The 19,125-nt window shown below is 31.2% G+C and overlaps 1 protein-coding gene across 1 annotated transcript in view; it reads left to right on the forward strand.

Moving 5' to 3' along the window:
• The window catches only part of LOC139524989 (uncharacterized), a 36,818-nt gene extending 17,966 nt beyond the window's left edge, over nt 1-18,852 (forward strand). Inside the window, exon 6 of the mRNA XM_071320160.1 lies at nt 18,505-18,852. Within this exon, the coding sequence (XP_071176261.1) occupies nt 18,505-18,748 (244 nt within the window). The 3' untranslated portion in view covers nt 18,749-18,852. The remainder of the gene's footprint in view (nt 1-18,504) is intronic.
• Nucleotides 18,853-19,125: the final 273 nt, after the last annotated feature.

The raw sequence follows: 19,125 nt of genomic DNA on the forward strand, positions 1-19,125 counted from the left end.
TCCTACAGGATTTTGAGAAATCCTATAGGATAAAGTCATAATCCCATAGGATATTTTTTATATCCTACAGGATATTTAAATCCTAAGGGATTTATAATCCCTTAGGAGAATAAAAATATCCTATAGGATATAGTTTCGCCCTTAGGATTAAAAAAATCCCTTAGGAAAAATAAAAGCATTTCCTATAGGATATTTTTTATCCTACAGGATATTAGTCTAATAAAATAATCCCATGGGATTAAAAATATCCGATAGGATTAATAAATATCCTAAGGGATTTCATAACAGAAAAAATATCCTGTGGGATAAAAAAGAATCCTAAGGGTAATAAATAAATCCTAAGGGTAATAAATAAATCCTAAGGGAGATTAAAAATCCTAAGGGAGATTAAAAATCCTATGGGATATCAAAGCAACTCATAAGAGAGAAAAAAATCCTATGGGAGAAAGAAATATCCTATAGGAGAAATAAATATCCTATAGGAGAAACAAATATCCTATGGAAGAATGAAATATCTTAGAGTAAAATCTATTTGTGAACTCAACCAAAGAACAGAGAATAGTTTTATATGTTTTTGTAGTAGGTAAGGATATTATTTTATTGGAGCAGACCAAATATTCCCAGATATTATTGTTTAAGAATTGTTAATTTTTCTACCAATGGCACAAATTACCGATAAGTGTACTTCAAACATGGAGCTTGCATTGAGTTACTGCTACTGGTCCGTTTGTTATTTTATGTTTATTATTGCCATTTGCGTAGTTTCTTCTGTTACCTATTTCTACATTTGACTCTGGCTTCTTTTAAATCGAGTTTTCTCTTGTTTAATGCATTGTGGTTGTTTATTCCTCATTTGCTAAAGGAATAGGGGCCGGTTGAGATATCAAAAGTCATGAGTATACATCCATCGCCTGTCTCAAAGCAGAAACCTTTATCCTTTGGTAATCTCATGTGCTTTTTTTCAATTTAAGTTTTTAGTGTTTAGTGTAGCAACCATTTCTCTGAACTATTATTCATTATTGTTTAGTGACCAAAAGAGGCCCGCCTCTTTGTGCGGAATTTTCTTTCTGCATAGAGGACTCATCATTTTGAACTCATCAGGGTTCCTGTACTCAACCGACTTGTTGGGTACTGAGACATGACTGTGACACCATCTGAACAAAAACTGTGAATAAAATCAGATGGAATTTTAAAACAACACATGGTGTTGGGGCTAAGAATACCACCAGCTTTTCATTGAAAGTAATGACAAGAAAGAAACATGCGTCCAACGGGTATGTCCAATACACTACAATTACTTAAACAACTTTGAAAATCGTACATAAGTGTTGATTTTTTTATTTAGTATAGCTTGCCTTCCGTGAAGATATTTTTATTGTGGAGATGCCTGGATAGATTTGCCAGTAACCATACTTCTTCTATTGTGTCCTCAATATGCATGTAGTATTTGCAACTGAACATTTACATTAACTTTCACCAATAAATTCTTCAACAAAATTTGATAATAACTGAAATTTTATGGAACTAAACACTAGATGTAACTAAAGACAGTATTGTTCACCTAGGTCTATGTGCATCTCTGACAACAGACACATCAACACGATAGGCTAGAATATCACGGTACGTCTAAACACTGCTAAGGACTCCTTCGTGCACTAAGGACTATACAATGCCACTAAGGACTAGAAGGAGTGCTGTTGTGTGTATTATTTTTACATATTATGTTAGAGATTGATATTTCATGCATAAATTTCAAATTTTATTATTTAGGCACGTGCCCGTTTTTCTTTGATATGCCGAAAATCAATGAACCGTTTGACACGTGCCAAATGACAAAACAATTCATTAAACAATCATAATCTTTTTATTTTAGGTAATAAACAATTGTATCTAAAAAAATGTATGCTAAATATTTATAATTAAATGTGTTGTTCTTATGAAAAATGATTACAGAACAAATAATTTTGTTTTTGTTTTACTTCTTTCCCGACAAAGTTATTTGCCACAGGTGCACGACTTTGATGTGCGCCTACTAAATGACTAATAATTAAGTTAGAGTGTGGTCAGCTTGTTATGTAAGAGATATGAAGACAAAATAAATATATATATTGATAAGTCACTGTGTTTTGTTTTTATTTTAATTTCGACAAAGATGCGTGTATATATACAAATGGTTTCACTAAAACAATACGATGGAATTGAGAGAGAGAAAATTATGTGTCGTTCTTGGGGTTTATCCAAACCACTAGTTTTCAACCAGCTTGATATTTGTTTACAAAGGCTTCATACGGTACTTATTTGTTTGTATATTTCGACATTTTATTATTCTTCTAAAAGTAAAAGAAGTTAAAAAAAATCATTTCCCGATTTTAAGTCAGATTAAGTTTCATTTTCAAATATATAAAAGAGACAAATGTTTTAAAAATGTTCCATAGTTTTTAGTACAGTATTCACGATTTTTTTTCAGTATGTGTAAATTAGAGCTAAAGATATAATTCTGACAGAGAAAGAGAATGCTTCGTATGAATGCCTTGAAAATATGCCTTTACCACATGATGTGTAAATAATTATTTTTTGTAATGCAATATAATCAGAATATTTAAACCTAAATATATCACGCGAAAAAAAGAAAAAGCCGACAGAAATATCTTCAACTATAATTTCTTTAAATCTACTTTTCTTAAAGAAGAACAAGTATCACAGGCACTTGTCTCAGAAAAGGTATATAGGAATTTTTTTCTGAGACAAATGCCTGTGGCAAGTATGTCAGAAGGAAATCCGATTTGTATTGTTTTTAACAAATTGTCTGCTTCACATATCGTACGAAATAATTTATGAAATAATGACTATGTGCTATGCGCTTTACTCACTGTTGAAGGCCCGAAATATATTACTCAAACGGGTCATATATGAACTTAGTGTGTTGCATGTAGTAAAAATGCATTATCTTATTGGTTTCGTTTTGTCCAGTTATACATTTCTTAAAATGTCTTCATATATGAAAATAAATTTTGAACAGTGCACCATAAGAAACAAACTAAAGTGTTCCAGCTCCAAACCAGTCTATTGTTCAAACGCATGTCCGTCGTCGCCTGTCACCACATTAAATCACGCTTGCAAGAAAAAATAAACAGAATAGAGATACGGGTACAAAACACATTATAGATAATGTGTCCGACCACCTGAAAAATAAAATTGGTTCAAGAGACACAGAACGCTACGAAATATTAGATTAATTTTTCGGTACTACCGGGCTTATCACAGCCCAATAACAAGATGAATTTAATGAAAACGCAACAAGCATCTGCCGGTTATCCAAACTTCAACACGTACTTTAAAAAAAATATATATAAATGTGAATTAAATATCTATAAAAATTTGTATTTCAGTCACTTATTAATATGAACATCAAATAAAAATCCGACATTAGATATATTTCTCTGGTGACAAATTTATTATTTACAAGAAATATACACTTGAGAAAATACTTCTTCATTCAGATTTTTTTGTTAATAAAATTTCAACAACAATTCATTTATTAGTATCCAACTTTACCAAAAGGATTCCCGTGTAATCAATTAATATGTAATTTGACACGTGTCAAACGGTTCATGGATTTTCGGCACATCAAAGAAAAACAGGCACGTGTCTAAATAATGTTGAAGATCTCCTTAATTTATTTCAATTTATGCATTAAATATCAATTTCTACCGTAATATGAAAAGAAATTGCCTGTAACAGCTCTCCATCTAGTTCTTAGTGGCATGTTATCAGTCCTTAGTGCACTAAGGACTCCTTAGCAGTGTTTAGACACACCCAGAATATCATTCGTAACTAAAACTTTAAAAAAAAAATCATTATTGCTGATAATTTCAGAGATTAAAAGGACAAATCATTTTGCTTTTGTTTTATTTCTCTTCCTATAAATATTTTCGTGTGCATGGCTTTGATGGGCGCCAACTCTTAAATTAGAATATGGTGAGCTTGTTAAAATGTTTATACATGTATTAAAAAGTTTTATCAAGAAAATGTAATAGAAATGTCGACAATAACAAACTGAGATATTCTATGCTGAAAATAGATATAAATATAATTAGTGGTATGAGTGCTAATATTACAGTTGATTTGGCAATGGAGAAAAATGTTCGTATATATCCATCAAAAACTTTACACACTCTATGTTCTCTTTTTTTTTTTTTATATAAAAACCTATCTCCATTTCCAAGTTGTGGTCCCTTACGCGGAATTTTGTTGAAATTTGAAGACTATTAAAAATTTAATAGGTCAAAGAATAGCCTTCAACATTTGAGGCTTTTTATAGCCAAGGCTGCGTTTAGTTTAAACATATTTTATTTAAAAATTGAATAGGTCAAAGAACAGCCTTCAACACGGATCCTTGGAAATTAGAAAATTTGCAATTAGAGGCCGCAAGAATAGTAACAGGTCTACTAATATTTACAAAACCTGAAACTTTATATTCTGAGGTTGCCTGGGAATCTCTTTTTGAAAGAATAAGGATGTAGTCGTAATTGCGTGTCGATATCTTGTCAATCGTACTGTTGTTTTATTCGACTAACTAACTTTATACGGAAAATTTTTGCATTTTTTTTTAAATTACCATGGTCTGTTGTTTTTAAACTGTTAATATTGGAATTAAGTAAAGAGTCAAGGTTGAAATCATGAATAAGTGTTCCGTGAAAATTGTTTTCGAAAATATAATTTGTTCATAATTCTTTAAAGTAATAAACTTTTTTCAAATAAATTCTAATCTTCCCACAACTGATCACCAGCATGGCTTAAGGTATTACTTCCAAAGGTATTGTAAGGGGTGTGAGGTGACACTTCCAGGTATTCAAGCGATTTCCTGTCGGACTTGCAAGTTCATGCATCGTTTCACTTCTGCAGGTAATATTCAGTGTACACGGCCGATAACTTATAACTTTCCATTTTGAACTATCAGATGTATAAATATACAACTCTTGTCTTACTTGTCATAACTAAACTCATACGCTTGTTTATAAATAAAATTTCTGGTGTAAAAATAAAAATATAAATAATACCCAAAAAATAAGATTTGATGAAATTACAATCTATTTAAATATTTTTTCCAAGGTTGACTTTGGGAAAATGTAATATATACTCGATGTCAATAGTGAAGGACAGATTGGAACATACCAGAAATATTGATTTAAAAAAATGTACGCACTTGTCGATGATTCGTCTATACGACTGGGTAGAAAGTTACGGAACTATAGCGCAATTTAAAATATATACATGTATACATTAAACATAAGGAAAAAACATATATTTTGAATAAATTGGGGTAAAAGTTTTGTAAATAGACTAGTCCACGTATCCCAACAGTATGTAATCATCGAATGTCGATAGACTATTGTATACCAAAAGAAGAAGACGAAGAAGAAGAAGAGAACCAATTTGATTTAGATACAGGTCGATGTTTAACTTGCTTTGGTTCATCGAAGTTGTGGACATAGTAAATTCACAGATTTATATTGACGTTACGCACGGTATTGGTGCCACTTAGCGTTACACGACGTTCCTAATAAAACAACGATTTTGTTCCAAACAATGTACGCACTTGTCGACGATTCGTTTATACGACTGGGTAGAAAGTTACGGAACAAGACTGAAAAATACGGAACAAGACAGAACAAGGCTGAAAGTTATGGAACAAGACGGAACAAGACTGAAAAAGTTTCAAACGTTGACCTTATATTTTACTCATGTGAAAATGCCGCTTAAAGTACAGAGAATTTCGATGTTGCTTCTTTATATGTTTTTATTTTTTTCAAGCGGTTGCAAATGCAAAATTCCATTTAATTAAAATAATTTTTAATATTTGAAAAGAATTGTCTTCAACAGTAACACAAAATAACAATTTGATGTCTTGTAAAATGATTTGAATATATAAAAAAGATGTGGTATGATTGCCAATGAGTCCACATTTCACAAGAGACCAAATTGTTACAAAAATAAACAACTATAGGTCACTGTAACAATGAGCAAAGTCCATACCGCATAGTCTGTTTTACAAGGCCCCGAAATGACAATGTAAAACAATTCTGTCGACAAAACTAACTGCCTCATTCATGTTACAAAATGAACGAAAAAGTCTGATTTGTATATTTTTTTACTTTTTTTTTTTTTATCTTCGAAATGTTTAAAACTTTCAAATGTGAGGCTCTTATTTTATCAACACTTTAATTCTTGTTTTTACATTTATCATTTCGGGTCTTTTATAAATGACTACAAGGTTAGGGTTTTGCTCATTGTTGATTGCATATAGAAATAAGATTGTTATGTGTGCCACTGGACGAACACTAATTGTGAATATTTTGATAGGAAACTATTGAGTATCAAAGTTCCAAATTAATTTCGGGATTTATTTTCTTTCTCGATATTCAATAACAGAAAAAAAAATTGCTTGTCCGCTAAATAGGGATTTTCTTGTTAAACATCGTTAAAAAGATGTGTGTCTAAGGTGAACGCCATAAGAACCCTGTAATACTAGTACGAGAGTATAGCATGTAAACATTCCTTCTTAATGATATGGTTGTTTTGGAAATCTTTTCTTACAACTCATGTCGGCGCTAACATGTCCTTTAGTAGTTATTTTTTTTCTCCAAAAGTCCAATTTCACGTTTCCCCATTTTCGTGCATTACTTTTCCGAAATAAGTAGCGGCGTTTTTACGTTTCCACAAATTGGTATTACTTTTCCAGAAAAAGAAATTACTATTCCGGAAAAAATTTAATCAAGGTATACCTGTTGATTGAAATAATAAAAAATAAATATTTATTAAGTTAAAGGTCATCATAACAAAGTCTACAGTAGTACATATACATTCACCGTTTACTAGTTTTGTATTTTGGTCAAGAAAGAAGTCCATCGTTTCCTTTTCATATTTCTGAACGTTTTTTTTTAAAGTTAGAGTTATCATCTTTATGCAAAATTGAATGATTTCGTATACTAGTAGTATTACGTTTTCTGTGTCTCTTAGATTTTTTAAGAATACATTTTCGCATGCTTAAACATGATAAAGAAAGCACGTCAACTGTTGGACTCGTGAAAATATTTTTCAACTTTTTAAAGCTTCATCTGTGTGATCGAAATTGTCGAAAGATTCTTATGACAATTTTAATAAAAAGTGATGCAAGTACAAGGGACCAGACGATATGATATAATTGGCACTAGGGAATGAATTATAGAAGTAAACTATTTCAAAATAAATAATTCAATATTTTATATTAATAACATCTTTAAGAATTACAAAATTTAATGTTTTATCGACACATGCCACGTTCAATATTGATTGCAATCTGTGTAATCGATTGAAATTCATGATCATTCAACCATGGACCGCTAATCACGCACGTGTGTACAAACAGTTTGACTATGAATATGTTTTTTCGGCGACTGTTTTTTCGTCATGTGTTTGGTATTTCAATTGGTTTATAAAACAAATTATGGATATCAATAGGTCAATCGGGAAAAAAAATATTTCCATTTATCATAAAAAGCTTCACAAGTTCCAAGAAATGGTTTGACACGAAATAAAGATATGTATTTGCTTTTAAGCTATTCTATAAAACATATATATTATAACGTTACTTAAAACTGCGAAAAAAAAACTGAACCATTTGTCGATAAAAAACGGACGAACGAAATTGTTAAAAATATATATTATCTTTAAAATTTTTTAGTATATTTATTCTAGTTTATAAATCAAAGGTTGATCACCAGCAGTATGTGTGCCTTACTAGTTTATAATGTCGTGGACTGTGATGTATGCTGCCACCTTCGAGACGTATTTGCTAACGGTTCATTAAAAAAGAGGGTCAGGATGGGGTCGATGAATAGTGAATAATGGGTTAAAAGTGCCGAATAAAGGAAAATAAATAATGACTACAGAAACATAGAGAAGAAGATAAGGAATAGAGAATGACGAAGTGCTTATATATATAAAGAACACAGAAAAAGACTGAACAATTATAGAATTAAGGACCCCCGTACAGGTCCTCATACAATTGAAAAAATCTTATTTTCACACCTAGCAGTTTCTTGGTATATACACATAGTGGTCAGCGTACATCTGCAATGTTCAATTAGGTGTGAAATTTTAATCTGGTAATTGAGATTAAATATAAAAGATGAATATAAATGATTATTTCATTATAGTTTCGCACATTGGTCTTACAGTTAAAACAAAGATCGATAGCCAGCCTTCATAAAATTACGAGACACTAAATTTACAATAAAATTGATTAAAATATATACAATTATGAATTAGTTACAACAAGGATTTGTATAGTTACACACACATCTTTATCAATGAAATCCAGGATTTGTTTAGTAAATCTTTGATGAAATTAAAATAATATCCACATTTGATATAAGCAGAGACATATACATATGTATTATATGTCCCTGATATAAGTAACAAAATAAACGAATAAAATCTTTATTAAAATGCTAATATGCTGATGATGGATATTATAATAAAATTGTCAATTGAAATTATCTTTGCAAAAGAAAATAAAGGTATATAAACTTGGGATTTTATTTGAAACACATCACAGTAACCTTTATGTAAGAAACAAATATGCACAAAGAAAGACAAAAATAATACTGAAGATATATTGTTTGTAAATCATAATTTCATAAAAACTTTTTTCTTCTAATAAAAAAACTATTTATTGTACGAGCTAAAAACTTTTGTTTGTATTTACAGTTCATATGAGCAATACATCTTTTCTCTGTGTTCATTCTGTCAAAGTTAATATGTTCACGTGATGTTTTAAGAAGTTCATATCGGAAGTCTGTATATAAAAGACAGACCATTAAAACATGTATTTCGTTTTCCACACAGTTCGAACTACAAAATTTACAAAGTCTATCATTAAATGGTATCTGCGGTATGGAATATCGTTCCGTCTTAACGGCTAGCAAAGTTATGATTTCGCAGAAAAAAATATGAAGATGTTAAATAAAATTATATAAAACTTTCTCACAGACTTTTTCCCAACGTGTACACTTGGATTACATTTTTGTGACTTTCGTTCTACTTATAAAAACATGTGCGACTTTTCCCTCAGCATACATGTAAATCATGGGATTCGTAGAAATACTACAAAGGACCTCCTTAGTGCACTAAGAACAAAATTGTACACTAATGACCTGATGGAAAGATACTATCACAACGGATATGGCATCTAGAAAAAGACTTTGTAAAAAATCATAAAATCAAATTTTATAATTATGTCATTTTTAATTAGAAAGTTATCTAATATTTTCTCGACACGTGCTTCAATCGGTTGATTGCCACCTTTAGTGTAATCAGTATAAATTCATGTTCGCTCAACCCTGTCCCGTTTATAATCCGCTTGTATATGTTAGCGGCAATAAGTAAAATTAGGCATTAAGCTTAAATCCTAGGCAATAAGCTAACGCCTAGGCATTAAGTTATTGCCTAAAATTTTCAGGCATTAAGCTTATTGCCTGAAATCTGATGATGATTATTCATCATATTGCCGAAGATAATTTTAGGCAATAAGTAAACTCTGGAATTTATGCATATTGGGTGATTTATTCTTGATAAAGAGTCGTTTTTTTATTATATTTCTAATTCTACATTTATAAATATACATTCATTTGACAGATCTTCAAAATTAGTAAGTTTATTTAGTAATTTTGAAAAACAGAATAAACTCATACTTTTTTCGTGTTTGTGTGGTATAAATAAGTATCAAAAAGACTTTAAAAAAAAGTAATTTTATCCAATTGAAAAAGGGGGGAGATTCTATAGAATAATTATAATTATATTTATTTGAAAATTTGTACACTTCATTAGTCGAGCTGGTTTGAACTTGTCAAAAGTAGACCAAATTAAGATTGGATTTTTTTTATCACACCATTTTCTATTTTGTTTTATTGGATAAGTAAATTGTCTTTGTTAATAGTTCGACAATTTGTGATAACAAAATGATTTTTTAACACAAATTTCTATCAAGTTTTTATATTTCTAAATTATTATTTGATGCATTTTAATATAAATAACATATTTTATTTGTTAATTTATTTCTGGTCTCTTGTGGAGATTTGTCATATTGGTAATCATGCCACATCTTCTTTTTTATATTTAGGATGACACTGGGTCCTGTACTTTTGCATTGTTAAAATCGGTGAAATTTGATTTTTTTTCTTCTTTTCATTCTCAAACGTATGTTATTTGCAGTAATAAAATAAAATAGTTGAAGTATTCAGTATTTATATGAAGATGCACGAGATTTTCCTATGAACTTTTAAGTATGAAACCGTGACGCTTCGAATTCAGGTCCCTCAAAGCATAACATGATTTTACCGATTATATATTTAATTTTTACTATTTACAATTATTTTGTTCAATTCTAATATAAAACGTAGTTATATTTTTTACTTATATTTTGTTTCAAAGAGTTTAGATCTACAATTATAATATAAAAAATATTTATAACCTTTCATTTAAAACTAGTAATTATTTTCTAATAATTAATCGGTGTGTGAATTAATGTTTTTGGTCGAATTTGATACAATATTTCATTTTTTTCATTTGCTATTTTCTTTTACGCCAATACTTAGGACATCCCAGCTAATGAAATCCTCAGATAGCTTTCGATGTGCAGAATGCTAAGAAATGTCGCAAGTCGATCCTAACTATATCATATTTTCTGTCCTAAGAATATCTTATAGGACTAATCTTAGGACAGTGTCGATAAACAGGCCACAGTTATCATAATATTATTATGTAACAAAAATATTTTAATTTAAATGAATAAATGTCTTTTATTTACTCGCATTTACATTTTAGGCATTAAGCTTAATGCCTGCTCACATTTTTCAGGATTTAAGCTTAAATCCTAGGATTTAAGACTAATGCCTAACATCATTTAGGCAATAGACTTACTGCCTAGGCGTTAGCTTATTGCCTAGGATTTAAGCTTAATGCCTAATTTCACTTATTGCCGCTAACATATATACCGATTTTAACATGTATATGGTATTTCAAATTGTTCTCTTGTTTTTTTTTCGTTTGTTTGTTTCTGCCGTGTTTATTCTGTCTGGTAAATTTTTTACTTCTAAGGTAATAGCGTCTTCTCAAATATTTTCAGTTTTTGGAAATGTTTATCCTTTTTTTTTTTTTTTTTTTAAATACAAATAATTGTAAACACTTCACGGAAAGGTGAGGTTTAATACTTGGTTGCTTAACGTCCAGTGGCCTATACTTCACTTTTTTTTCTGATGTCAGAAACCATGCCTCACCGCAAGGTTTTTAAAAGGATAGAACACAGGCAAATGCAAAAAGATTCTAATGACTATCTTTGCTGCCTAGGTCTATATATAATGATTTATGTTTTATGGGATACTAAACTCCTGTTCTACAAAAACAAATATATTCAGTTTAAGTGAGGTTTTAGTCTGATCTAAGTTCTGATGTGATTTACTGAGAATGTTTCACTTATTTATAAGAGGCAGTACCAAACATGTTTATCTTTAACATGTGGTCAGGTTAAATACATATAGGGTTAAACACTTTCCTCGACATGTTTAGGAGAGGAACATATTTAGGGTACGAACTTGTTTACAAATGCATTACAAGTATAGATATGTGTAATTTGATGTTCAGGCCCCGGCTAAACACATTTTTAGACTGTAAATATGACTTATTTATTTCTTACAGCTACTTCAATTTCAACGTTTGTGGATAGGTGTTTCATTGACAGCCATACCACATCTCCTTTTGCTTATTTTTGTTGTATATATTTTTTTCATTTTCCTTGTCTTTTAAAAAATATTCCATTATAAATTTTATTTGATGCCGAAAATAAGAATACGAAGAGTTATTTGTTAAATGCTATAACTAAGCGAAGTAAAACAACCACTAATAATTGTGTATAAGAGCATCATATATATTTATAAAAAAAAATCAAATACAAGCAGACATACCATTTGTGACACCAATTTCATTTATTTCCAAATCTTAAAATCTTATATTTCCACAGTTGTCCAGTTCTTTAGCGTCTCTTAATAATGACAGAACGGACTTTAGAGTCATATGATTAAGTTAACTAAATTATTTAGTTCTCCCATGCACATTGTGAATTATATTTCTTACATCACTGCTTATTACATTATACAATAAAATGGTATTCATCTTCAATTGTTGAATAAAGATGAATTGTTAAAAAAAAGCATTGACATCAGTTTTAAAGTTATCGTTCATAGAAGACAGTTATGATTTATATTCTTTTTTAAAAACGTAATATAGTATTTACCCCTTGGAGTTTTTCTATATTACTTCTGTAATCGAATTTGAAAAACCCCACGGACGCCACATACTCTCATATGTCTCTCAAGGTATAATGATAGTCTGTAAACTCTAGTGTTGTAAATAAGGAAATGAAATCGCAAAAGCTTTGTTTCTCACTTTGTATCTCAAAATTGGCTTCTTTAAATAAACAAAGAAGCTTACATAGCAATTTCGGGAGAAATCCGTTTGCGCCAAAAATGCATCCTTTTGCGCCACAACTTTTTTTCTCCAATGCTACGTTTGCGCCACCTGCTTTAAAATTACATGGTATCATTTGCACCAAAAATAAAATATACGATTGCGCCAATTAGAAGAAAAATGACTTCCCTCCACCTTTATTCTGACTTAGAACCGGCAGTTTACACGGTAAATGTTTCCTTTTCTGAAACATATCTTCTTCTTACTGTTGCTGCTTGGGTATACTTCCCAAATTATTGTATGTAGTTAGTAGCTTGTAACTTCACTTTATTGTCCAAAAAACACAAAAATAGAAGGATGAAATGCATAAAACAGTTCAGTGTAATTCTTGTGGAATGCTTCTGCTCCATTACTGATACGTCTTGCGGTAGATACACGTAGTTTCAGCCCATACACATGGTGTCATCAACATATGTGACTAAAACATAATCAGCAAATGCTTCTATGTTCTTCTCTTTTGGAATATCTTGTATTCAATATTCAGCAAAGCAATAAGTTGTCTTCTCCCTCTGTATATGGACTGTCTAATGCATTTTAAGTCATTTCTCTCCAGATGCTCATCTGCATGGTGAAATATCTCCGAACATATGATACTTTTTAAGCCAAAAATAAGAATAAATATATATTTATGATATATATGTGCATGATGTGTACAGGTAAATTGGCGCAAATGAACTCCGAATATTGGCGCAATTGATACATTTGGAAAACAAAATTTGGCGCAAATCATACCCCTGAAAAACAGTAATTGGCGCAAACGGACTGCTGCCGCAATTTCCTTAGAAACAAAATAAAACAAAGGCAAAGTAAACACAAAAAATTTTGAATTGTGGTTCCATTTTGCAGGCTTTCCCTGAATCGTTTATTCCTTCTATAGTTCCTGAGTGGAATAAACCTGATACAAAACATTGCAGTGTCAACTCTATATCTAAATTTGAGAAAGAATTGAAAACAAAAACCAATATCTTTTGGTAGGAAATTAAATATTAATTTTTAATGCAATTGCGATGCTCCGCTTTATTCTAAAACTATGAAATTTTTCCAGCTTATATTACAAATGACCTGTTTTGCAAATGTGTGTCAGATATTGTGGATCGGTACGTCTAAATAACAACACAGGACTTCCTGTACGAATAGGGACATAAAAAGTATACCCAAGGCAAGTTATAGATATAAGAAGATGTGGTGTGAGTGTGAGATATAGGAAGATGTGGTATAGATATGCATTCGGCACTTTATTTATTTCAAAAAATATTCGTGTATTAAAAATTTGTGTAAATTAATTAGAAAAATCAATATAGACGTATGTTCTCCAGGTTGATCCCCAATCTCTCATTCTTGTTGCTCGTTTTGTGCAAACTTGTCATGCGCAAAATCGGTATGTATGTTATTATATGTAAAAATATCGTTCCTTGTACCATTAAACTTGGTTTTATAAGAAATAAAGAATCTTGATAAAAACATAATTTTTGATCTTATACTTTTTGTTTTGATAAAATCAATTCAATATTTGAGAAGCTATTTACAAAAAACGTTAAATACACTTTTCGTTTTGTTTCAACTTTATAATGAAACTCGTCCTCAATTTCACCTAATTTTACATAAAGTATATATAATAAATAAAATGTTCTCTTTAACTATTTTGCCATCTACCAATTTCAATAGACATTTTTTTAATTGTGTTCAAAGTTCTAAATCTACAAAAGAATAACTATTTTTGTAACATTGAATACCAAAGAAAGCTTCGCAAGTTAAACTGTTTTTTGGCATAATTGTTTTTATTCCCCCTTTTCTGAAACTCCTGATAGAATAGAACATCACAAAACAGCTTACACATGCACATTTGTTTAAAAAGATATTTTTCGCCATTAAAACTCATTCTTGTCCCGTATGACATTTCCTGAACGAGTGAAAATCTGAAATAATTATTTTATTAAGCTTATATCTTTATTGCGGTAGCCTATTATTGAAAAAGGGTATAATTTTAAATTTCATGAAGTAAGATTCATACCACCAGAGACATTCAATATACTAGTAAACAAAAGAAACGACACAAGGCAATACATTAATCTATAAAATAAAATTAGATACAAAAGCTTTGCTCATTGTGGGAAGCCGTAAGGTGAACTACATGTATAGTTGTTAATTTCTATGTCATTCGTCTCTTTGGCAATCATACCACATCTTCTTTTTTTTATATAAATTTGCGTTCATCAGCTTCATGTGGACCTTGGTGGAAAGCAATAGTTTGAAGTTGTGTCATTCACAATCGAACCACATCTACTTTTTATTCTGTCCAAAACCGGGAATGAAAGCTGCAATAGGCAGCGATTAAAAAACAACAGCATAAAGCATCGTAGTGGCCATCTTAGTCTGTTAACTAATTTTCACGTTGGTAGGAATTAGGGGGGGGGGGCTTTACTTTTTCAGCAAGGTTAAGTCGAAAGTCGAGCTGATGAAGTCAAGAGTGGACAATATTTCTGTGCTCAAGTCTACCCTTTGGGTTCGAAAAAAGGGATTAAGAGTAAATATTGATGAGACAACAACCCAACAACACAGACAATCAAGATATTGAAAGTTTTTTTTACAGTCTTTTGGGGTTTTTTTATTATAGAGAGATCCCTATACACCTTATCAAGCCAAACAAAAACGTTCCATGTATAAATAAAGTAAGGAGCTAATTTCATATTACCTGCCATTAAAAATATCACAAAAGGCACATACATATTTTGTGAAAAGTTTAACCATACCATTTTTATAATATCAATTCATGGAAATCAAACCAAGTACATGAAATAAAAATCAGTACAAGGAAAATACTTCTCTATTTATTAACGATTTAGTAGATATATAATGAACGTTGAATATGCCTTATATCCAGACCTGTCCAGAGACAAATTCAAGTTCCAAATGTTATACTGAATATGAACCCTGTTCTAGACTGATAGTGTCGAGAAAGATTTTTAACGTGCTAGTTCACAAGGTAACACTCCGCATTTGGACATCATTTAGCCACTCGAGCATACCAGTCTTTTTTGACAGATATATCATGTAATGGAGGAGAGGTGTAATTAAATTATTAATTCCACTTGCTTAGCGGAGGAACAGCAATTTTAAATGTTGACGTATTTGGATTGACCAGGCCGGGATTTGAACCCACGATTTCCCGCACTAAGTGCAAAAACATAACCAAGAGAAATCTGAAATATAGTATCATACCAAAAAAACTAAAGTGCTATAAATAATCCAATCTAAAAGAACTCTCCCTTTATTTAAGCCATCAAAATGCATTTAACCAGTTGATATTATTAAAAACTGTACTTGAAAAACGATGGTCGATTTAAGCATAGATTTCATGCACGGAAGACTTCTGCACATTTGGTACTCTTGCACAATTAATTGAGGCAGCTCTGTTTTTTATTCAATATATCCTCATTTTGCATTACCATTCCAAGTTCCATGTCCATTCTCTCAGTCGACCTTTTATATTTGCTATGAAAAGCCTACCTATTGTGTTCTCGTTATGAACATACATGTAATATTTGCCACAGGACGTAAAACAAACAACATTTATTAAACAGACTCATTAATAATTAATATCATGAAAACCATATACGAAGGCAAGATTTGCACAATCCTATAAAGTAATATTTCCATGTATCCGTTTCGATAATTATTGAAACTATAACGACCCTTTTCAGGGTTGCGTTCAATATCGTAGCAGCTACGTAGTGCGACGTAAATTTATGACTATTGAACGAGAAGCTAGCTTAGCTGCTATTAATATCTATGTAGCAGCTAGGCTAGCCACCCGTTCAAAAGTCATAAATCTACATAGCCCTATATAGCCGATAAGATATTGACTATTGAACGTGTAGCTATAGACTAGTTATTACTTAGATTTTGATAGCAGCTACATAGTCGCTACGTAGCTGCTACGATATTGAACTGATCCCTGGTATCAATATCTATGTAGCAGCTAGGCTAAATACAAAGGTTGAGTTCAATATCGTAGTAGCTACGTAGTGATCAATATCTATGTAGCAACAATTGTTAACGTTTGTAAGATACCAACAAAACTGACGAATCCATCTTAGATGACAAAACGTATCAAAATTTAATCCTATGGGAGAAAAAATAATCCTATAGGACAATGTTAATCCTAAGGGAAAACAAAATATCCGACAGGACAAAATTTATCCTAAGGGAGAGAAAAAAATCTGGTAGGAGAAAAAAATATCCCATGGGAGAAAAAACATCCCACAGGACAAAATAAATCCCTTAGGAAAAAAAAATATCCTAAGGGACATTAGTTTCTGTCAAAAAGTCTTTCATGATAATCCTATAGGATAAAAAAAATCCTATCGGATTTAACACTTTTTTTGAAAATCCTACAGGATTTTAAATCCCATAGGATATTAATTTAATCCCATAGGAGATACATTTTCCTATAGGATAAATAAATCCGATAGGATTTATATATCCCATAGGATATTTAAAATATCCTACGGGATTATGACTTTATCCTATAGGATTTCTCAAAATCCTGTAGGATTTTAAAAAATCCTATGGGAGAAAAAAATATCCTACAGGATTTTGTCACTGTTTTCGCTCCAGTTGCCGAACCGGGCGAGCCATATCAAATTTATTTTTGTATTGTGTTATTTATCCCCAGAGGTACATTATTGCCAAATTTGATTATTCTACGACAAAAAAAAGTGTGGTTCCAATTTGCACTTATGAGAAGTGCAAATTAATCCAAGAACATGTTTTGTGTAGTCTACTTGTTCAAAAATAAAAATGAACAATAAAGTTTCAATAGTTTATCTGCAATGATCGGAAACCACCCTCCGAACTAGGCGATTCGGGTACCCCGACGTTATACAAAATGAGACCCGAGTTTTGCGGATTTATCGTTATTTTTTTCATATTTTTCCTAATTTTGTCTTCCATCGATACAATGAATTATATCATACTAGACATCTACTTCGTTTTTGAATATGTATTCGATGCAATCTCTATCATAAGTTTAAACATTACATCCACGCATGTCGATTCTTTGAAAGTTACGGACATCTCTATTGGTATGATGAAAAAAGTTACGGACAAGTTGTTTTGAAGTTACGGACAGCCTAAGTGTTTTTTTAAATCGTGCTGTGATCGTTTACTTTGTAGAATTTAATCACCTGTCCAGTTTAGGGGTTTCCCTAAACGATTAATACAACTTTTAAATTCAGTTGTTTAATTAATGCATTCATGGTATTGTTATTCTATAGAAGAGAAGTATCTAACCGACGCAAGGCGGCTCCATCTTAAGTTACCCACAGCCGTTTAAGCACAGTGAACGGTACCAATTTTTCTACACATTTGAGGATTGATATAAAAGAATATAAATTCACAAGTCCAAACCTGGAGTAGTTGCCCGAGTAATCTATGTAGCTCATATACTGTGAACAATATAGCTTATCCACACTGAGGATGAGACTAAGTTTGAATCCTGCTCGTGGCAAGATGTCCCCGACTACAATCTTAATTGACTAGGATAACCAGTTTCCATGTCGACAGTCGTTGGTTTTCTTTGGGTAATCCAGCTTACTCAATGCACCAATATTAACCTTGGATTACGCCAGTGGTGCTGAAAGTAGCGTTTAACTCTAACATTCAACCAACACATATGATGAAGAAGTTGTGGTGCGATATTGCCAATGAGATAACTCTTCACAAGAGACCAAAATGACACAGAAATTAACAATTATATCACCGTATGACCTTCAACAACGAATATAGACTTAGTCCAAACCTCCATCTTGTATGACAGCCATTTCATTACTAATGCAAAAGGGAAAATAAATTATCAATGACGAAAATATAAAGTGAAATGCGGATATGATGCATTAAATAAATAGCGGTAGGTTTGTAATTTTGAGTTTATTCTTTTAGGTGCCATCTGAATGACCTTGAGAATGTAATTCCCTTTGTCCTGATTGGATTACTGTATGTATGCACAAAGCCCGATCCGTCAACAGCTTTAATGCATTTCCGTGCTTTTGCGGGATTAAGAATTTTCCACACATTTGCGTACTTGATCCCCTTACCACAACCATCAAGAGCTTTAGGGTTTCTTTTGGGAGCCGTCGTTACTGGATCGATGGCAGTAGCTGTACTGAAGGCCGGCTCATACTAATACATATAGTATACTTCATTGACCTAATTACAGACCACGTGGAGTGTGAACACTAGATCAAAGAAACATTTCATTATTTTAATTAAACATATTAAGTGTAAAAATGTTATGTCATAGGATGAAGCATTTACTTCCTGTAAACATTTTTTTAATTATTATATCGTATTTCTGTCATTTGATACGACTATGATTCTTTATGATTCTTACAACTATGAGAGATATATCAATCTGAATCATATGAAGCAAGTGTGTATATTTCATTTTTTCTTCGTTCATCATTAAACAGATTTTTTTTCAAATTCAATCTTTTTGTATCTGTTTAGTACTTATTTTTATGATTAAATTCAAAGTATAATATTTCTATAATGATTTGCTGA

Source organism: Mytilus edulis, chromosome 5, assembly GCF_963676685.1.
Source record: "Mytilus edulis chromosome 5, xbMytEdul2.2, whole genome shotgun sequence".
Taxonomy (NCBI): Eukaryota; Metazoa; Mollusca; class Bivalvia; order Mytilida; family Mytilidae; genus Mytilus; species Mytilus edulis.